This window comes from Kwoniella dejecticola, chromosome 8, assembly GCF_000512565.2.
Source record: "Kwoniella dejecticola CBS 10117 chromosome 8, complete sequence".
Lineage (NCBI taxonomy): Eukaryota > Fungi > Basidiomycota > Tremellomycetes > Tremellales > Cryptococcaceae > Kwoniella > Kwoniella dejecticola.
Window position 1 is genome coordinate 1,644,408 of NC_089308.1, and position 21,467 is coordinate 1,665,874.

The 21,467-nt window shown below is 47.5% G+C and overlaps 6 protein-coding genes across 6 annotated transcripts; 1 reads left to right on the plus strand and 5 right to left on the minus strand.

Annotated features, from left to right (window-relative positions):
- Window positions 1-112: 112 nt before the first annotated feature.
- I303_106891 (uncharacterized protein) lies at window positions 113-2,656 on the minus strand (the record flags this gene model as incomplete). The annotated part of the gene is made up of 7 exons (XM_018411729.1): window positions 113-437; window positions 518-696; window positions 768-1,167; window positions 1,238-1,344; window positions 1,413-1,822; window positions 1,919-2,459; window positions 2,549-2,656. The coding sequence occupies 7 exons, from the start codon at window positions 2,654-2,656 to the stop codon at window positions 113-115; spliced, it is 2,070 nt and encodes a 689-aa protein (XP_018258930.1).
- Window positions 2,657-3,254: 598 nt separating this feature from the next.
- Window positions 3,255-5,875, plus strand: I303_106892 (uncharacterized protein; the record flags this gene model as incomplete). Its single annotated transcript, XM_018411728.1, has 8 exons — window positions 3,255-3,283; window positions 3,362-3,401; window positions 3,461-3,546; window positions 3,658-4,174; window positions 4,267-4,517; window positions 4,575-4,936; window positions 5,016-5,340; window positions 5,419-5,875. The coding sequence occupies 8 exons, from the start codon at window positions 3,255-3,257 to the stop codon at window positions 5,873-5,875; spliced, it is 2,067 nt and encodes a 688-aa protein (XP_018258929.1).
- Window positions 5,876-6,099: 224 nt separating this feature from the next.
- Window positions 6,100-8,246, minus strand: I303_106893 (uncharacterized protein; the record flags this gene model as incomplete). Its single annotated transcript, XM_018411727.1, has 8 exons — window positions 6,100-6,391; window positions 6,454-6,758; window positions 6,822-7,190; window positions 7,257-7,433; window positions 7,501-7,666; window positions 7,732-7,757; window positions 7,820-7,915; window positions 7,980-8,246. 8 exons carry the CDS (start codon window positions 8,244-8,246, stop codon window positions 6,100-6,102), a joined length of 1,698 nt encoding a protein of 565 aa, XP_018258928.1.
- Window positions 8,247-8,946: 700 nt separating this feature from the next.
- I303_106894 (uncharacterized protein) lies at window positions 8,947-10,709 on the minus strand (the record flags this gene model as incomplete). The annotated part of the gene is made up of 9 exons (XM_065969465.1): window positions 8,947-9,264; window positions 9,326-9,373; window positions 9,454-9,564; window positions 9,630-9,652; window positions 9,715-9,827; window positions 9,904-9,964; window positions 10,069-10,346; window positions 10,424-10,573; window positions 10,642-10,709. The coding sequence occupies 9 exons, from the start codon at window positions 10,707-10,709 to the stop codon at window positions 8,947-8,949; spliced, it is 1,170 nt and encodes a 389-aa protein (XP_065825537.1).
- An 828-nt stretch (window positions 10,710-11,537) lies between these two features.
- I303_106895 (uncharacterized protein) lies at window positions 11,538-13,992 on the minus strand (the record flags this gene model as incomplete). The annotated part of the gene is made up of 9 exons (XM_065969466.1): window positions 11,538-12,025; window positions 12,131-12,289; window positions 12,365-12,491; window positions 12,574-12,976; window positions 13,072-13,244; window positions 13,429-13,549; window positions 13,610-13,676; window positions 13,754-13,836; window positions 13,913-13,992. The coding sequence occupies 9 exons, from the start codon at window positions 13,990-13,992 to the stop codon at window positions 11,538-11,540; spliced, it is 1,701 nt and encodes a 566-aa protein (XP_065825538.1).
- A 1,237-nt stretch (window positions 13,993-15,229) lies between these two features.
- Window positions 15,230-21,094, minus strand: I303_106896 (1,3-beta-glucan synthase component FKS1; the record flags this gene model as incomplete). The annotated part of the gene is made up of 8 exons (XM_018411724.1): window positions 15,230-15,348; window positions 15,458-16,518; window positions 16,586-16,781; window positions 16,848-17,064; window positions 17,130-18,788; window positions 18,846-19,832; window positions 19,886-20,757; window positions 20,812-21,094. 8 exons carry the CDS (start codon window positions 21,092-21,094, stop codon window positions 15,230-15,232), a joined length of 5,394 nt encoding a protein of 1,797 aa, XP_018258925.1.
- Between the last annotated feature and the right edge of the window lie 373 nt (window positions 21,095-21,467).

The window sequence follows — 21,467 nt, forward strand, 5'->3', positions numbered from 1 at the left end:
ACTACTGTACAAGCACATAATTGACAACCTTTTTCGCTGGATTTTAATACAACTAAGTTGCCTTCGATTTGTCGGCATTCACTTCATCATGGTCCACCTGCCTGGACATCGCTCAAATCGCCTCCAGTTCCTCAAGGCTTTTCATGACCAGCTTACCCACCCTCCAAGCTTCCCTCTTCTTGAAGACTTTTCTCACCCAATCTCCCATACGGTCAACACCGCCAATACCCACGGTCTGTATCACTTCTGGACTTCCAGCTCTCGCAAGCTGCCAGGCTACCAGCACCGCTTTGAACGCGTATATAGTCACCCAGGGAAGTTCAGTGGGATTTTCGGCAGTCCGTTCCAGGAAGGTCAAGAAGTATAGGAGATGAGGTGACAGGAGATCGGACACTTGTGCGTTGAAGATGATCGCTTGCGCCGTAGACAAGGTTATACTATCGGAGCGAAATGCAAATCATTAGTACCTGACAAATTGATCAAGAAGAGGGTATTGAATACATGTCAAAATACTCACGCAGCTGCCATAGCTGCATCCAAGCTTTGTTCCACAAGACCATTCGTATGCGAGGGATTCCAGAGCAACAGCTCGATCATGGTCATCCGCCAAGTCACCTCTGTCTCGATCGCGAAGTTCCCTCCAGGAGGCTGACCACAGACCACTGGCTCGATAGCTTGCAGTGAGGCGTTCAGGGCCTTGTTGAAGAGAGTCATCGAGATCAGCTGTTGTTGGCATTTCATCATGTAATGTGAATCAATAAGCTTACCTCAAATCTTTCGAAGCAGATTTTCCCAGTCATTGTGCTCCACCCGCTCACTTCACGCATACTAGTTGAACAAAACAGGACGACCAATAACGCGCTGTAAGGGCTGACCGGGACCGAGGGGATCTGAGGCGTGGGTGACATCCATGAACGAACTACATGGATATATCTCTGTCCCCCTTCCTGTCCCGATCCTGCAAGAGACACTCCGCCAGCCGTGTTTGGGCTAGACTGGTCGATCGAGGCGACGAGGGACCGATGAGCCCATGTACTAACGTCAGGAGCGGTCCACAGTGCTTCGGAACAAGGCATATCGTGTTTCATCTCCAGATGAGACAGTCTACGCGGCTCAGATAGGATGAGGTAGTAGGCAGCGTCGAACTGGTAGACAAAGAATAGCGTTCTAGGATGAATTGTCAGCTATCGAGCAGAGCTCATATGAGGTCCAGGACGTGAGATTCTTGACAACTCACCGTTTATGCGTTTCAGACCTGATGAACTGGGCCCACAAAGAGTTAAGATCGCTCGTAGCAGCGGACCGAGACGGCAGGGGATCCATCAGACCCTCACGTCTCGCGATCTGTTTCATGTGAGACATCCGATCAGCGAGTTGCTTCTTCACGAGAAAGGGAAATCGCATTCGCTCACAGCCACTGATTTCCCACATAGTTGTAAACCCCATTTGGTCTGTCCACCACAAGCATAGAAGACCGCATAGAAATGTAGAAGCAGCAGACTCTGCACAGTAATTAACGGTGTCGCCCCCGGGTATTCTGGCTCGTCTTCGCGTAACATCTGTTTGCCCCTCTCATAGCACCGCGAGGACAGCATCTGTGCTTGGTTGGCGTCTTCGAGAAATTGAAATCCCAACGCCAGCATTCCCAACTGTAAGGGCTCTGGAGCTGAGGATGCGTCGAAAGTGGGGATGTGTATGAAGGGGATCGACATTGCGAGATGGGCAAGGAACAGATGTAGACCTAGGCTTGTCTGCGCGGGGGTCACGAATGTTTGGGGCACGGGCTGCGAATGCATGGATAGGGAAGGCATAGTTGGTGAGGCTGATCAAAATGATATGTCAGCGCGAAAGCTTACTCGATGGCGCTACCTGGTCCGAAGAAGCATGGGCAACCCACGTCCGTTGTTACTCGGCTCACTGAAGTCGAACCTTAGCGACTGAGTCGACATCGGTGTGGGCATTTCCACTGGAGGATCGTATGCCGTGTCATCGTTGGCCAGAGGTAGCTGATTTTGCTGCAAATGGCTCAAGGGGAAATATGGGCGATCCGACGGTCCCGCATCTTGCAATGGCGCCAAGGTCGATGAAGATCCTGTCGATAAACCCGGATCGCCAAATAAATTACTCAGTTCTCTCGGTAAAGAAGGGTACCTCGGTTGTGACAATGAGTGCGAACGCGAACCTCTACTTCGCTCCCTGTCCGCCAGGACATTGTATCGATTGCCATTCCCGTTATTGGTATTGCTGTTGTCTTGGTTGCTCGTTGAATTGACCGTCTGATCATTTTCAGAAACGGCGGGCCGAGGAGAGTCCGACTTCTCTCTTATTTCGGAATGCTTTTTGGACATATGCCGGCGCTTCAGGTCGCGCCGAGCGAACGTTGAGGTGCAGTGTTCACATTTGAACGTAGTCGCGTCTTCTGGTGACACATGAAGAGCAGAATGACGTTTGAGATTCTCCTATTAAGCAGAGTAGCCAGAGGCATGCCACATCAGTGATCCACCTGATGTATTGATCGACCATGGGAGGGGAGATGTGCAAGACTCACCAATCGGGTGAACCGCTTCGAGCAAGTTGGACACTGGAATGGCTGCAGCACGCCTCTTGTCACCAAGACAGCCTCATTGGGTAGGATCGTTGCGATATTGTCCGACATCATCTTTCATTAATGCAGTATGAACAACGATGAGCGATCAAAGAGATACGATGATTGCGGGGCAGGTCGGAATGCGATATGGATGCAATTGGATTGGGCATGCACCTATCAAAGTCTAAGCGGTGACCCTAGAAGAGGGAGAGGGAGGAGCTCCTCCCAAAATCGATCGTAACGTAAAAACATCCTGCCCGTCTTTGCCGTCATTATCGCTCCGTGCAGCGTGCTGACAGCGTGGTTATCGCATGGCCGACACAGACTGTTGTCGCATCGATTCGCGCAGCCCTATTGAAGTTTGAAGATGTTGACTTGAAGAAGTTGACGAGTATCAGGATTTGCTGTCTTCTATCGTCTACACTCAGAACGGCATGCTCAACGGATCTTTAGCTTTCTAGCTTGATCATCGTCTGCGCTACTTGGACACAGCGATGCGGAATTCCGTGGTCCAGGCGTTTGTGTTATTCGTCCGGGATAATTCTGGCCCGAAACTCGCCCGACTTCAGACAATGCTGTTCATCCCAGCGTGCAACCGCAACTTGTTCTATCGTGAATGCGTAGTAGCTTGATACATCAAAGAAACTCAATCGAATGAGTTTTCAACATGCGGCAGACCCAGAGGGCGCCTCTGAGGTACGTCACAGTCCCCTTAGAATACGGCATGCTCTCGCGGTCATGTAAATCCTGATGGCTCACGGCTGTAAATTCTAGTTGTTCGGCTTGTTCCAAACGTCGAGTGAAATGTAGTAAGGTTGGTAAACATCTCTTCTCACCATCAAGCGCAGGAGCTAACAAAGATGCTGCATGCAGACGATCCCGTGCGAACAATGTCTGACAAGAGGCGTGGGAAGGGAGTGCAAGCGAGAGATAGTGAAGGTGGGAGGGAAAATAGTTAAGTGAGTGGGCGGTCTCCTTCACGTGAGGACTCAGTCCGGAACGAATCATGATCACAGCGGGCGTCCCTTCCTCTGAGATGTATAAAAGCTGAGCATTGCCTGGTCTGATAGTCGGCCATCCGAGGTCCGCCTGAGAAGTAGAGACGAGTTGGAGCTAGAGATTGTGACCCTTCGCCGCAGAGTAACGGAGTTGGAGAGCAGGACATCCACATCAAGCCCTTCCTCGATTCAGGGACGATTGGTATCGAAAGCTATGAACCAGGAAGAAGGTGAAGAGGGAGCAGGATCATCGGGAAATTCGAAGAAATTAGAGTTCCTCATCAAGTCCGTTGAGCTTCTATGGATTGGGACGACCCCTCAGCCACAGAACAACCTCACTCCTGCCTCTTCCGCATTACCATCCTTCAGCTATCCACACAGCATGTCGGACCCGGTGCAATATCTTCAAAATCTTCTGCCTCCAAAACAAGTGACCGCCGCTCTGCTGCAAGTAGCGCATGGTAATGTTTGGTGGCAGCATTGTTCCTATCATATACCGTCCCTAGACCGGCAAATGAAGGATTTCTGGGAGGGCAGGCATGGATTGGTATCATGGGGTTGGGCTGCTTTGCTTATGAGTATCCTCACGGTATGTCTAAGTCCCATCATCGTCTTCAGCAGGTATCGTCGAGTACAATGATTTGATTGGGCTGACTACTGCTTCGCCTGCGCGATATGCAGACATCAATCCATTATTGTGATGACGACACAGCGGTATCCCTCGGCCTCACAGCAGGTGAGGCTGTCTCTATCCGACCTCCACCAAGAGCAAGCTCTCAACTGATAAGTGACCTAGCGCAAATGACAACTTTACCCATGTTATGGTGTCGAGCGACTCTTTACTGCCTATCTTGTGCAGACTATCTTGTAACCCCGACGTTGGTGTCCGTGCAAGCACTAGCGATACTACTATGGGTGTCCCATGTCGTCAAGTAAGTGAAGTATCACGTCTATATACCCCGCCAGAGTGTGTTGACATGACGTTGCAGTACACATACTCTCCATTCGACTACAGTCAGCACTGGTATCCGCTTAGCCCAGGCGCTCGGATTGCAGGATCTGGGTCAGGAACAAGTATGCAGCATAGCGTCTCCGGACACCGTCTGTCCACTGCACTGTGTCATTGGACCTCATATACAAGTCACAGCCGAGATGGTGCAACGCGAGTCGGCTCGGAATGCATGGCAAGTTTTGTTCATCAGTGAATGTTTATCATGGTCTGCTCGGGATTTCGATGGACTACCTCGTCCTGGCGATTCATTGCCGCTCAATATCAACAACGACTATGATGTCGGAGACGTCGTGTCAGTGCATCCGACCGGAAAAGTTACTTCTGTATCCCATCACCTGGGTAAGCGATCTCATTATCCCTTTGTTCAATTCTACAATGGAGAGTCAAAGCTGACAGCGTCTTCTCCTCGCTTGCTCAGCAATGCACGATCTGGCGATGACTATGTGGATATATCTCACTTCGAAAACACCGACTCTGCAATCCCTTGCCATCGCGGAACAATCTTTGCAGGCTTTACTCGAAAGACCGGCTCTGCAAGGAAATGAGTTACCGCATTCATCTTGGTCAAGACACGTATGGATAACATCGGTGCACAATCGAAGACTGGTGATCAATCGCCCCTTTTTCGCCAAGAGTTTTGGAACCGACAGATATATCGAACAAAGGCGGATATGTGTTGATGCCGCACATAGGATATTGGACGAAAGAAAGATCGTCTACCCCACATTTTACGAGAGAATATGGTGAGTTGCCTCGAAGCAGTCAAGTCAAGTCTGCTATGGCGAGTCATTCTCAACTGAGCATGGCCAAATACGTTTCAGGTCGATCACATTCCACTCGCTTTCGGCTGGCGTCGTTTTGTTGTTGGAGTATTTCGACTCCCCACCCTCACAGACGACCGTCTCAGATATGACTCGTCGAGATCGCATATACGACTTGATCGGCGCACTGAACCGCGATATAGGTGGACATCCTTTCGTCAAACGGGCGTCTAATCTGCTTCTAGGTCTGCTCGCAGACGAAGCTAACATACGGCCTACACTACGAAATCAAGAGGGTTCAGTAAACCTTGAAATCCCAAATCAGGTTCCTATCATTAGCAATAACAAATGCGATCTGTCAAACCAGTTGACCTCAATCAACGAAGTAGACCAATCGGTCATCACTGATCTCGATCCGGATGTCATGGTCAGCGCTGGTCCCATGATTTCGGATGACCTGCTCTCGCAATGGCTAGCAGAGTTGCAGCAGGAGTATGGGTCGGAGGTAACATGCTGAGTCTATCAGTCTCCGGTCTACATCGCTCTGCAAGGAATGCAAATGGTACCAATTGACATAATCGAACATGCCTGCGAATATAGGTCCTTATGGTGGTGGTTAATATACATGCTACATTTGCTTATTATATGGCTTTCTAGCTTCTATAGTTCTACGTCACATGTATTTTCGTTACTCAACGTCATCATAATAGTTCTTCTACCAGTTTCAGTCCTCAGAATGGCTCAAAGGACCATAGGCACCTTCGACTTCTCCTCTGGTCCCTCTTCTATATCTTTGCTTTGCTTCTTGTTTCGGAACAGGAAAATTATGATGAGAGCGTTGAATACCAACCAGCCGAATTCGAACCAGAACGATGCTTGAACATTCGTGAAATTCTTGATGTTTCCCTCGTGTAGAGTCAAGAGTCCAGCTTGGACTGACAGACCAATTACTCCACCTAGCTGAAGGGCGACCTGGAGTAACGCTCCTGCGACTCCTGACATCGAAGCTGGTGCAGAGGTCATCACGGTGATGCTGATAGAAGGAAACACCTTGAGTCAGCTTGTGATCTTTCGCTAGAAGGCTTTGGTACGCACTTGACACCCAAGAATACTGCCATGGAAGATCCACTACCAATGAACAGGGCTGGGAAGAAGAATTTCCAGTATTGATTGTTGTAGATTTCTCCGTGAGAGTAAATCATCAAGACATACGTCGCCGCACAGATGATCAAGCCGGTAGCGATGATCCATCTGTATGACTTGACACGAGAGAGCAATCTCGGCATTACAAGCGCGACCAAGACAGCTGCGATACCAGAAGGTAGTAATCGGAGAGCAGCTATGATCGGTTCTTCATTGAATACCGTCAAAAATCTTTCGACCAAGGCGAGTTGGTTGATCTACAGATCGAGGTCATATCAGCATGTGATATCACACAAGCTGAATGAGATTCGTGGACTCACGTTCCACCAGGAGTAGATTCCGAGCGCAACAAAGATCATGAGTGGCATATTGAGGATCTTCCAGAATTGAGGTGGGATCAAAGCGTATCCTTCCGGTAATCTCGCTTCCCAAATGAAAAATCCGACGAACAAGGGCCAGGATAGTAAGAAGGGAGCGAGAAATTTGGCGGTGGTCCATCCGTATGACGCCCCAAGGGTGAGACCAAGTATGAGAAGAACAATCGCAAACAGCATCATGAGGGTTCCGACTATGTCGAGTCTCTTCAGACGGTCTTTCGAGTCTGTGCACTCGGTCGATGATTCGCCTTTCGTTTTGGGTACGAGAGCAAGGGCGACCAAAGCGAATGGAATGCAGATTGCAGTGATCATCTGTGAAGACATGTCAGTACCAGTTACAAGTCTGGTTCTTGAGCGATAGTTGGAAGGCTGACGTACCCTGAAGAAAAATCTCCAATCACGAAGCTGTCCACCTGCGGTGATGAATCCGAATAGACCAGCTATTATCAATCCGGTTCCGTTCGCAATAGCTCCGCTGAGGCCGAACAGTGTCAAAGCGACATGTAATTCTTCAGGCTCGAAGATGGTCAGGATCAATCGGAAAGCGGAGGGGATCTGGGATTGGGAAGGAAATCAGCCAATGTCTATGACGGAAAAAGGAATCGAGAGCCTGATGACTCACGGTACCTGCTCCTGCGATACCTGCTAACGCACGGAACACAAAGAACGCGTATTGGTTCGTCATAAATGAGATGATCAAGCTTAGTACACCAAGCGCGAAGAAGCTCCATGCGAATACTGGCTTGGCGGAGTAGAGATCCGATACTCGTCCGAAGAAAAGAAGGAATCTGCGAGGGTGAACGGAGGTTAGCTGAATGGTCGTGAATCCGCTCAGATGACGTTATGTACTCACGCCGAGAAAGTGACAACGTATGAAGTCTGAATGGAACCACCAACATTGTTCAGCCCGAGATCATATGAATGTATATGTAGGCACTCACGACTATCCATGTTGACGCTTCATACAAAACATCAAGGTCAATCGCTATCGAATCGGTGAAAATGAACAATCCAGAAACAGCAGCAACATCGAGATACTAAAGCCATGGAACATTCAGCTGATATTATAACCCCAGAGATCTGGTCAGGCCGTAAGCCTACCTGTGCAACGCTGAACACCAATAGTAGCATCCATTTACGGTTTTGCGACAATTTCACCGCTGGTCCCGGTTGTTCAGGTTTTGTCAATTTCTCATCTATGATCTGGTCTAATGGTCCCGCGGTATCCGAGTCAAGCTGAGGTATCGTCTTGACAGTCTTGTCGCCATTATCATTCAGTGACAACGTCTTGTCGGAAGATATGGAATCTTGTCTCGGAAACTTCGCTTCGATATCTACCATCGTACTCAATGACGCGCTCGAAGTCATTTTCGACGATACGGAGAAGGGTTTACCGGATCGATCGAAGGGTCGGATATGTAAGTGTAAGATTCAAACGATGTTAGTACAACAACACAAGTCGCAGGCGATGAATATATGCAATACATTTCAACGATCATCCAACACATGCGTTTATATATGTTCTCATCGCTTGGATCCTCTGTCGCTGAACGGGGATATTGCTTGAGTAATGCATTTCTAAGCATTTTCACCGTGGCTTCCTTGTGGAGGGATGGATTTATAACAAATTTGCTGCATGTGGAGGTTGAAAGGGAAGGAAAGGCAATCACGTTTGAATGTTACGAGTGCACTTATTTTACCCTGATGCGCCATTGGGTTACTATCGAATCTGGAACCGATCCCCACCGTATGACTACAAGATTTTAAGCTTACCAATGGAGTTCATCCCAAACCCAAATTCCAAACGATCAAGGGAAAGTACTGAAGAGTGGAGGTTTTTGCCAGTTGTCTTGGCTTGTGAACTAGATGAATAAGCGAACCTCCATCCTTACTCAGACTGCAATCCAATGCAACGTGACTTCAACAGATCAACAGAATATGCATCAAGCATTATATAATTCTATATTCATTCGTAGACTTGCGACAAGCGGGTATGGGAATCAGAGATAAAGACTCGGTTTAAAGGTCCTTGTGGTCGAGTCGACCGAATGTAACGCTGAGTCACGACTTAGAAATGAGATGAAAGTCTTCTTTTCCTAGCTTTGCAGTTCCCGGTCGATCCAGCTGGAGTTCCGGTAGCGACCAAATTGATAGCTCCGATAACGCTGCTGGCAGGAGGGGAGGAAGAGGAAGGGGAAGGGGAAATCGCGGTAGAAGGGAAGATCGAAGCAGCGGACGAGGTAGCAGAGGATGCGGGAGAGCTGCCAACGGTGGCAGACCCGATTGTGCTGGGAGCGGTCGTGTTGGAGACAGTGGGTGCACCATTGGCAGACCAGATCGGGTTATTTCCAGGCAGAGCAGCGAGTGGCCCATCCTCTCCGACATCCTACATTGTCAGAGGATCATCAGTGTCTGCGTTCATCTTGAACGGCACAAAGAAAGCTCACCTCGTCGATGATGACACTGGGATCATCCGGTGTACAAGTCCCCCGCCGCTATGTGTGAAGATCGGCTCCAGAACGGGACAGTTCTCGATCGAGAAGCCTACACTGCATGATTCACCTGCAGCAAATACCTTGAGGAAGAGACCTGTCGGCCAACCGGTGGTGAAATCGCCATGCAATGAATATCCAACATCATCCCCAGTCGCCCAGACTCTTGCACCGGGTTTATAATCGTATCGATCCTACCCAATCCATTACTGATCAGTCTCATTTCATCTTACGGGTCTTCCAAAGGACCATCACTCACAGTGAAGTGGATTTCGTAGAACACTGGATACACATTGAATCAATAAGGGCAAAATAAGATAATATGTCCGGAGGGATGGGCTCACAACTCATGATTCGCTTAGGATGAGTAGCGGGACAAGGACCACCTGAGTCGTGACCTCCAGAAGCAGGATACGCGACATGCTTACTACCCTCTAGCCAGGTGTTTACTCCGTCCCTGTTCAAGCACGTCATCGTATCAGCTCCTTTTCGTATCAGAACAGCATAACTCGTTGGTCATTCGGGACACGTACCAACAATTAGGGAAGAAGAGGTTGGCTCTGAGATCGTCCGGACAATTGTATTCGGGAAAGGCTGTTGGAACTCGGGATCAGCTTGATTCCAGCTCAATTCTGCTGTCATCGCACTGAGCATGGTCGCGTTTGTAGATGGCAAGAGGAATAATGATAGCAACGTACCGTGCGTATCCGCTTTCCCGCTTACTCCCAAACAAGTATAACTGATAGCCTTATTGGTATAATCCTCATCATCGTATGTCGATCGCTTGGCGTTCCCAGCTAACATCTTGAATCCAGGTGGGAACTCATGTACCTCTTCATCCGGCTGTCTGCGCATCAGGTAATACGTATTGACCCTGTTCATCCGTACCAATTCAAAAGTTCCATTATCTTGTTTTCGGTATAATTGGGGGATCCAGTAATTGGATTTATCTTCGACTATATTGGCCGTAGTGCATCTAACAATTCAACCAGCGTGATGATCAGCACATACTTGCTCCTTGCTTACATGATATGTTGAGAATGGAAGACTCACTTTCCGTTCCTGCTATTTTCGAACGAATATTCGTTCTTGAAAGAGGATGATCCGACGACTGTGTGGACATGGCTTGATACCTCACCGGGTGATACGATCGGGTCTACTCTAGTAGTGAAAGTCGCTGTACCATGCTGAACAATAAAGAAGCTGCATGAACGTCATGTCAGTGTCTGAGCGTCGGTACCGACACGTCGGGGAAGGAATACCGGACTTACGGATCAGCGGCTGCAGACACACCAGCCAAGAGCGAAATGACGCTGAACAAAGCTGAAATCCCAGGCATCGCGTCGATCGATTTGTCGTCAGAGTCTGATATGTATAGTAATGAACGTGTGCAAGCAAATGAGTGACTATCGAAGGAGCAGAACAGTTGAGGAGAGTCTATAGGAAGGTAAGTTGTGGAAGAACGAAAGCTGAGCTGAAGAAGGGAGTATAAGACAATCAATATGCCTCAAGCATATGAAGATTTATAACGAGTCTGATGAATGGGAGACGAAATGCACAAGAAAGACAGATGACACAGGGATCATCATTCATGTATACATGTATACATGTATTTTGGACATGGCTCAACACGATCGATTGGACAGTACCGAGTTCATGGGAATGAGAGAGATGAAACGGATGGAAGTGGTCTTAGCGTATACATTCCTTCGAGGTATCAATCAGCTATGCGTTCTGGGCATGCTACAGGATTCAGGCACAAGACTTGAAGCTGGTGAAGGATCCGAAGCTGCAAGGGGACGGAGTTTGAGGCAGATAGATTGATTGTGTGGTGTGCACATCTGAAACAAGGTCAAATACGCATAAGGGGTCCGAGCCGAATTTATGGTAAACCCCGGATGTCACGCTTGATTTTTTCGAAACACCCGATCGAGAGATAAGGTATTTTCTGCGATCCGCATGCGTCGTACCGCGGTTCTAATGTGTAAATCGTGTATCTACGCATTCAAATATGGGCGCGATGTATGCATCAAGCTACAAGCGTCCTCCCCCTTGAAACATACCGGAACATAATAGATATCCACTGGATCCCACAGTCTAACAAACCTCGATCAACAAGACCACGACATGTGACTTCTACGACGATGCAATCGATTAAGCAAGCAGCTCAATGCACTGGACGCCTCTTATGACCAGCCAACTTCGTGTTCGTAGCAGTACTCGCTGAGCTGGTCTTGCTCGAAGATGATCCTTTAATATTCAACGTACTCTTAGCCGAAGAATTGACTTTCGAAGTAGAAGTCGCTTTCTGTGTTGATGAAGAGGTCTTGGCAGCGGTTGAAGTTTGTTTGGCTGTAGTTGTGAAAGTCTTGGTCGTGCTTTTACTCGTAGTCTTGGTTGTGGTTGTGGAAGTAGCTTTACTCGTCGAAGTGGCTTTGGCAGTCGAAGTAGAAGCTTTTGATGTTGAGGATGTAGCTTTCGAAGTCGATGAAGACGATACAACCGAGCCGCCGGATTTCTGGTAAATAGTTAATTTCGATGATCCTCCACAGTATCCTGCAGAGTAGTCCAAGCCATTACAAGGCATACTGCATGCCAGTTGATCGTTGATTGCGGATAGAGAGGTTTTCATCAACGAATTACCGCAGTAGCATTCTGCGGAGCATCGCAAATCAAGCCAGCTCAGTCATCACTTTCCCTACAAAGTCGATGAGAGAAGCGAAAATCTACAAACGGATGAGTGAAGACGGTCAGACTCACCGACAGACCATTCGACCCCAGCAAGCGAGTACCCTTTCGAAGCGCAGAAATTCAGGCATTTGGTCGGCGTCATAGCTTGGTCAGTGGTTCTGGCAGCTGTCAAAGCTCGGGATCCGGACGGTTCAGCCAAACATCCCAGTTTCTTCCATCCAGAGGGGACTGAGCAATCAGGTGAGTCAGCCCACCAATAATGTCTTTAGAGCATTTTACGGCCAAAGACAATCAGATACGTACTCTGAATGGTGGAAGTGACGAATTGAGCAGTCTCTTTGTAATGCGGATCCGGCTTCTTGGGCCCACTTCTTCCCCACACTGGATTGTTTCCGGGTAATTTAGCGATCGGATTGTTCGTACCGATGTCCTATCCACGATCGCATCATAGATCATTTGTCAATACTAAGCTCGATAAAGAGACTTGCCGCGTGCAGAGTTGGTATGCTCACCTCGTTGACGATCTGAAATCCGGGATCAGGGGTACAAGCACTCCCATTGGTCGTCATTAGAGGTTTCAGAGGCGGACAATTCTCCAACGAAAAGTCTACTGCGCATTTCTCTCCGTATGGGAAGATCGTCGGGAGAAATCCTTTCGGCCAGCCCATAGTGAAATCCGCATGAAGTGAATACCCAACATCGTCTCCCGTCGCCCATACTCGAGCCCCATCTTTATACGTGAATCTATCCGTAAAATGGAATTCGTAAAACACAGAAAGGATTCGCTTTGGATGCGTTTTGGGACATGGTCCACCAGAGTTGTATCCTTGCGAAGTCGGGTAAGCGACGTGAGCGGAGTTCGGGAGGTAGGTGTTGATGCCGTCCCAGCAATTCGGGAAGAATACTTGTGCTCGACTACGTGATCAGCATGAAGTACTGGTCAATACCAGTTCACTGGTCTACAGTATAGCTTTATCAAGAGAAAAAGAAAACAAGCCTGTTGAGCTCACAGGTCATTTGGACAACTCTGCTTTGGGAAAGCCCCAGTCTCCGGCGCACCATTCACACCTAGACAGACATACGAGATGGCCTTGTCGGCGTAATTAGAGGCATTGTAGGTTGTTCGAGAGGGATTTCCAGCTACCATCCTGAATCCAGGTGGGAAATCGTACACTTGTTCGCTCTGGCTTCCCCTGTGCGATGACCTGTGTCAGCTGCATCTGACTATTGCGACAACGTCCAGGCCGGATGATAATTGTCAGACATACCTGCGCATCTATCGGATAGTAATGGGAAGCAATATCATACATCAGCTGGTGGTACCGATAATGTGATGGTCATTGATCTTCCTCAGAAGAGACACTGACCAAGTAATACGTATTCGCCCTATTCATCTTCACAAGATCAAATTTCCCATCATCCCTCTTTCGATACAATTGCGGTGTCCAGTAATTCGAATGATCAATCGCGATATTTGCTGTGGTGCATCTGTCTCTGATTTAGTACCGGCCGCAGTCTCATGAGAACGAAAAAAAAAAAAAGATTCACCTTCCAGCCCGGGAGTTTTCATAAGTGTAGGTAGGTTTGAACGAAGAAGATCCGACAATAGAATGAACTGCAGTGAAATTGAACGGTCATCTTCTATTGCTGAGGTCATCGTTGCGATGACGAGAGAAATAGAAGCGAACTTACCGTGAGACGATATTCCTCCAGGTGAAATCACAGGATCAATCCTACTAGTGATGATATCCGGCCCATGTTGAATGACGAAGAACCTGCAAGACATCCAAGTGAACCAGGTTAACGTCGAGCATAATAAGCCAGGACGCGTCATATCATATCATATCTTACGGATCCGTCCAGGCCGTGATTTGTCGCAAGAATAATACGGTACAAAGCGACAACAAGGTGGTGCCGCTGGAGATGTGCATCTTCGACACTCCCTGGCCAATCTAGTTCTGCTTCGTCTGGATAGCCTAATGAAAAGGTATGGTTTTGATGAGTGTCGGTATAAAGAGGGAACGGTGTCGTCGAGGTGATGTTGGAAGTCCACCAAAATAGAGACAAAGACAGTCAAGCAGACTACAGCATATAGAAGAGAGATACCTCTCGATAATTGACAAGACTTATAGCTGTATATCATCCGTTCATGCATTCCTCCATTCCTCTTCCTCAAAATCGGTAACTCGCATTCTCGTTATCGTATTCTCGTGTTATCGTCATATTACTCGTATTCAGGAAAAACAACTGAAAAGTAAAAAGTAAGACAAAGATCGACGACGCGTGAGTCGTGAGTCACTCTCCGAACACCCTTCTAACGTAAATCATACGCGTCACCAAGAGTAAGTAAGGGTTAGGGCAAAAGCGAGGGCAAGGGCAAAGGGGGAAAGATGAAACTCGGATCAAAAAGTCTAGTCCCATTCTTTCGTCAATAAGTTATTCGGTTCTTCTTCTTCTTCTTCTCCTTCTTCTCCTCCTCTCATCAGCTAAGATATGATTGTGGAATGATCGAATTCCAATACTAGTCAACCTACTTATTCGGCTTGACACGACTGTTCCTTACCTGCTCACCCTAGTCTGTGTAGTCTATGTTGCCCGGAGTAATCACTCCGATCGAGATTTATTCCAATTTGTGCAGGTCATGCAAGTCTTGCAAGTCATGCACATACAAATGCAAATGCAGATTTCGAGATAAGAGACATTCATAAAGACATGACACATCTTACTGGAGCTATCGCTGCCGCTAGAGCCAGAACTCATGTCAAAGCGATTCTTCATCTAGAGAACGTTATAAACTAGTCGAGACAGCTAGTCATAGTGGGGGTATATTATCCAAGTTTACGCGCATAAGTGGGTAGATTTAGAGAAATCAAGGTACTTAGACTCGTAACCTTCGGTGGAGAAATCGTTGATAATGAATAATCAAAAATGGAAAATGGAAAATGGAAATAGAGAATGGGAATAAGATGAATTGTCCATACGTCCATAAAAATTTCTGCTTTGTGCCTATACTGGTTTTTGTCGTTTTCTTTTCCGTTACTGTTACTGTTCAAACTATGCAAAGAAGTCGTTTCGTGCGTGCGTGTGTGTGTGTGTCTGTGTGTTTGGGTTTGGAGGGGAAGAAAGGATGAATGCTATGCTGAGTCTTCGAATTGAGGTGGATTTCTTTTAGATGACGGCGCCGAAAGGTACGTCGTCAGGTGTGAGTCCTATCACTCCCTTGAACAAGAGAGGAAGGACAATGAGGGCTACGAAGATAGCTTGGATAAGGACGTATACGATTGAGTCTATACACGGAGACAAGGCCATTATCAGCTTCATCCTGGAGTATACACAAATGCTACGCCAAGGATATCAAAGGCACGAAGAAAGGGGAGAGTAGACTGCGACACTCACAAGTAAATACAATCTTCCTTCTTTGTGATCTTTGTCTGAAACTGTAGATAGGCGGTCTGATCTGTTGCGAAGGGGCCAACCAGAAGAGCATCGTAGCGTGTAGACGGTCGAAGTAGGGTATCAACATCGGCGGGGTAAGCAAGAAGAGGAGCAAGTGACAAGCGATAAAGTCCGCAGAGTAAAGTCCCATCTCGATGGTCTTGACGACAAACTCTCTTGCAGGTTGAGAAAGAGCGTGAGATCCAAGTCCCCTGTTGAACCATACACCAGTCCACCATGCTCTGTTGGTCTCATCATGCTTGAATTCTCTTGAGAGGAAGACAGCGATGAGAATCTTGAAGATACACCTTTGCACCGAGATGACGGCGATGATACCCAATACCGCATGAGACGTGTCCCATAATTCCAAGAACCAGAGGAATTCGAAGAAGGCGATCATACCCACAACAGCACCGAAATGCGCAATGGCAGCCATGGTAGCTCCGAATTGGTTGGTGTAGCTGTTCAAGCACGGTCCAAGGAATACCGAGATGAGGAACAGGGTGATGAGGAAAGCCATGTTCCACACGATCGGGCCAAGGGCGATGATAGCAATTCGAAGAAGACCGGGTTGGGTTCTGCCTTCAACAGTGAACGATTTGACGAATAGGTAACAAATGACGAAGAGAACAGCGAGACAGATCGGTCCGATGATTTCTCCAATCAAGATAGCCTTCCATGGTGCTCTGGGCGTATCGGAAGAAAGCTTTTCAGAGGGTAAACCAAGTCTCTTTCGCTTGAAACCGGTAATTCGTGTTCGGGACAATCGACAGTATCCAACCCATGAGTTGGCGTGAGTTCGTGAATTACCTCGAGACATCCATCGAAGGAATTCTCGATAATCAATGATGAAGTCGGAGTACGAAAATTGATGAGGGTTGAATAGGAACGGAGCAACACAGAGACCGACCACAGTGATCCAGAAATAGATCAGGTGGGGCACGAATACCGACAAAGTGATGTAGAGCAACAAGACCAATGTTCTGAGACCGAGGTATATCGATGGACCAGCGAATCGAGAGCTATTGGTCGCGCCAAACGTGGTTAGTGACAAGATAGCAGGTAATCCAACCTGCAAGGTTAACTCACTATAATATACTGAAGGAGATACGAGTAGTCGCGAATCCTCGTCCTGTAGCAATATATCTAGCTCCTCCGAAAGTCAAGTTATTCAAGATAGAGTGCATGTAGATCTGCGTGGAGAACACCTCGAAGACCGGTGAGAGGGATAAGAAGTGTTTGCATAATCGCAAGATGGCTCGACCAGCACCCCGCTCGGTAAGTTCTGTGTTAAAATGAGAATCAGCTATGATTATCCAGAAAGCAAGGGAAAATCGGGAGCATCACTCACCTTGAACGAAAAGAGGTACGAAGGCTACCCAGAACACGATGAAGATGGAGATTATACATCGCTTGATCCACTTGAAGACAGGTTGCAAGTTGTAACAACCACTTTGTCCAGGTAAAATATCTCCCGATGCGTTATACTTGCAGACTACTAATTGCTTGTTCAGGGTACCGAGGAAGACGAGGGCAAGCATGAAGACTTGTACGGAACACATGACGAGCTGACAAATGATGCACAATCAGCTTATGTCACTCACGAATGATTGGATTGGACAGGTTCGCTCACAATATTGTTGATATGGAAACCTGGGTGACCGTAGTAGAAAGTCAAGAATCTATCAATCGGTAATTGGGTACCCAAATAGTAATACTCTCTCGATAACATCTGTTCTCCCATACCAGTTCCGATCTTAGTTTGGAAATTCAGGATGGTACCGAAACCCAAATCTCTTCCTTTACCACATTGGTAATATTCGGAATGCTTGATTCTTCCACCTCTGCCGAAAGCCATCATACCAGCGTAGATATCTTCGTTCAGGTGTAAACCTTTTTGAGCCTTTGACACTCCTCCTCGAGTGTTCATGTAGATTGCGTTGAGGAAATCAGGATGTCCGTAATGCAATTTACCACCGATGTAAGACAAGGATCGTGCGGCGAGGGTACCGAATGTTTGTTCTTTTCCAGCAGCGATATCTCCCAAAATACCAATGTTCTCAGAGAAGATGTACTCTCTAGCTCCCAGAATAGCGACAGGGAATTTCTCGAATTGCTGATGACCGTTTTGAGCGTAAGGGGATTGGTTGGATACTCGGAATTCCTCAAATTCTCCAAGGACATTTCGGATCTTGAGACATTCTTCTAAATAGTTATCTTGGTTCGCATCGATCAATTGCAAGTATTCACCTCGGTAGAAAACGATAGCATGGTTTTGGTTATCCGATTTACCATCTCCCAGAATCGGGTTACCGGGTAGTTCGATTCTGAATTTGGGTCTTCGTCTTCCATTAGGCAAGATTTCAGAGTGTCCATCAACCAATGCGGAGAAAATTCGAGATTCACCGCCATCTTTTCTAGGTGGTTCTTCATCTAGATAGGCAATTTGCAAGTCGGGGTAAGCTCGGAGCAAGAATTCAGCGTTTTCATGTTCTTCCTTGTTGAATTTGGAGTATCGTTGCATCGAAACGACAAACTTGAATTTTCGTCTAGCCATTCGTTCAAGTTCACGTTCGAGTTGATCGGTGTTTCCTCCGAAAAGCTGGACGACTTCAGGGTTCTCGACTCGGTAGAGTAACTTGATAGCCTTGGAGTAGTTCATGAAACCAGACACCGTCCTGTAAAGGGTTTGAGCACGAAGAGAAGCCCAGATTCGAGTTCGCAAGGTGTACTCGGGAGCGGCAGATTTGAAACCGATAGTATAGAAGGGGATATCATCCGCTTTCTTAGCTTCAGCCTTTTCATCTCCGCCGAATGGGTTACCACCGTTGAACATGTTAGACTCTTCAGCCAAGATTTTAGTATCTCTAACGAAGTTGTCCCATTCAATAGGATGAAGTTGTTTGAGGTATTCCAAAAGGGTGACTCGCGTGTTCTGATCTTCCTCTCTGATGATTTCTCTAAGCGATAACAGGATCTTCTCGGAGTAGTGGGGAACAAGTACGGTGAAGGTCGGCATAGCTTCTACAGGTATAGGTTCGGGGATAGCAGTGGTAAGTGATTGAGCGAAGAAAGAGATTCGTCGTTCGGCTTCTGATCCTTTAGGGAAGAATTCGGTCTTGACACCTTTATCTCCCTGGGAGATGAAGAAAGCTGGAGCTCGAAGTGTCCGTTTACCAGGTTGATCAGACTGGACTTGGTGATAGAGTAATTTCTGAACGTGCTCGATCGACAAGAGATGTTCTCGGTACATCGAGATAATGACGGCATTCCATACTTGCGATACCAAGACCTACAGAAAATCAATGAGCGTTGAGTCTACTTACTATCAAATTGATGGGAAACCTACCTTTGGCTTGTACTTGACTTCCATGTCTGCGGTAGCAAGCACCTTTGCGTAAATCCTCTTTGGTAATCTGGCGAAGATATCCGCCCAAGGCGTCCAGATCGACATTCCAATGGCGAAAGATCGAGCGATCGAGAATACCGTGTTCCAGATGACATACCACAAGAAAGTATCCAAGAAGAACAGAGTCAAGTCCATGACAAACATGACTGTCAGAGCGAAAGCAGCTTGGTTGGTGCAAAGACCGGTTCCAAGGTATTTATCGTGACAGTTCTGGACTTTCATTCCAACCATGACCTTGATGGGATCTCTGAAGGAGAGGGTCAAGAAGAAGTAGGATTCGGTGAATTTACATCCGAAAATCAGGATCCAGAGCAAGAAGGAAGCGATTCGGTTGTTTCGAGGAAGCTTGGGGTAAGATGCCGTGAAGGTTTGATTGGCCAAATACTTTCTCGATTTACCAGCGACTCGATCTCCGAACATTCTTCCAGAGGGCAAAGTCGCAAACGCTGCTGTGGCTACCACAGCTACGAAGAATTGGACGATACCCAGGATGAGGGAGACTTGACCCGTTTGGTTCCAGAATGCGATATATATAGTTGGCGCACCGGTGATACCGAGGATGATGAGTAAGAATATCAATCTTCGAGTCAGGTGGGAGGTGTTGTTCCATGTCGTGGGGATGTAAGAGAATTCAGCGAGTGTAGCGGCGATCATGATTAAAGAAGCGACAGCACCACCCAAGGCAGTGACAGACCAAGCCATGGGTGTGGTAGCCTTTGTCGAACCTCGAGCGGCGTAGATAGATGGAGCGTTGTAAGCAGTGTAGAACCAGAAGACGGAGATATGCAGTACCCAGATACGGTTGAAATTGACCAGTAGATGTAGGAAAGATCGTTTTTCGAGATACGTCTTGAAGAAGACCTTGTTCCAATCAATTCGGTCGAACTTCATGAAACGTTGAGCTGGGGGAATATCCACGAGTCGAGTCTGCAAAACAGGGTCAGCTTTTATCGTTGAATGATGGTGAATCTTAGGCTCACCTTGTCGTTCAGCACTATCCTGCTAACTCCCTCAGGATACCAGAACAATTGGTTGACATCATCATATCCGATAGTTTTATCGTGATCGTTCTCCCTCTTCAAGAATCGTCCATCAACAACTTCGTATCCTTGATCTCTCAAGAACTTGTACAAAGGCTTGACGACCGCTCTGAGATATAGACCCTCGGGAACAGCTTCTACTCGATTTTGGCATTCGGGCGATCGGTAATAGTCGTCTGCGCATTTGAAGATGAAACACAGACATTCAGGCATGAATCTGACTTGAGCGGCTTCACCCCAACAAAGCAAGTAAAGGGCGACCTGTCGAAGTCGATCGTACTGGGACATGTTGTTCATCGCAGTTCTCCATCGGTTAGTTGCTGAATCAAGGGATTTCTCTTGAGCAGTAGCTGGAGCGGTCTTGCCCTTGGCGCCTTTACCCCTTCGTGCGACCGATCGCACTCTGGACAGACCGGGGTTGTTGACTGCACCGATCGCATCATCAAGATCGAGCTGAGAGGCGAAATACCATTTTCGATAATTGGCATGTTCCCCACCAATGTAATCTGCATGCAAGGTGAGAAGAGCTTGATTGGGGGACATTCGAGAAGCTCTGGAATCAAGTTGGATCATGAGGAAGTCGTATACGTTTCGAGATGAATCTTTCTGGAAACCGAATTTGTTGGCCAAATCAATCAAGACGTCTTCGATCTCTTCTTTTGATAATGGGATGTTGGCTTCTTGGGTCCAGGCGGGGTAAGGTTCTCTGGGTCGATGTCCATCTCTGCTGCCTTCAGTGAACGTGGGCGTCGATGCTCGGGAAGGTACGTAACCTTGTTGACCGTGGTACTCTGAGCCGTTGTAGTAACCATCTGTCCCATTATGTCAGAGCAGAAACATACACCGGAAAAACGGTGACCACTCACCATTACCACTGTATCCACTATCACTGGCCCAAGTCTCAACACCTCTTCCACCACCTCTCATCCTGCCTTCCATCTCGGCGTCAGTATCAAAGTAAGGGGCATATTGGCCACCTTGACCTGGAGGTGCTACACCTGCACCTGGGTTGGTGGTAGCATCGGGATGTCCTGGAAGCGGGGGAGCATTATCATAGCCGAGTTGATGGCCGTTGAATGGATCTGATGAGCCGGAGGAGTAAGAAGAGGGATTATGTTTCGGTCCGGGAGGAGGATTGGGGTATGACATGATGGAAATTGGAAGCTGTAGAATGACGTTTGTGTAAGCGGAACTTCAGCGCGGGGCGTGTTTATCATATACACGATCGAAAGCTTCGTCCGGCGATGCTGTTGGTGATGATAAGTAGAACACGAAGGGAACGAGTGATGTATGCGATGTGGGATACAGTGTCTTGCGCTTCGGCCGCCAAGAAACCAAGGCTCAGATGGATGTTTGAAGCGGGATTGTAACCATGACGATGGCTGCCGTATGATCGTATTTTGCGGCAAGACTCACCTACAAAGATAAAGTTCCTCGATCCACTCCTTCTATTCCCACTTGACTACGTTGAAACGATATTAATGATATGAAATGAGACGAGATGTCATACGCTGTGTTTGGT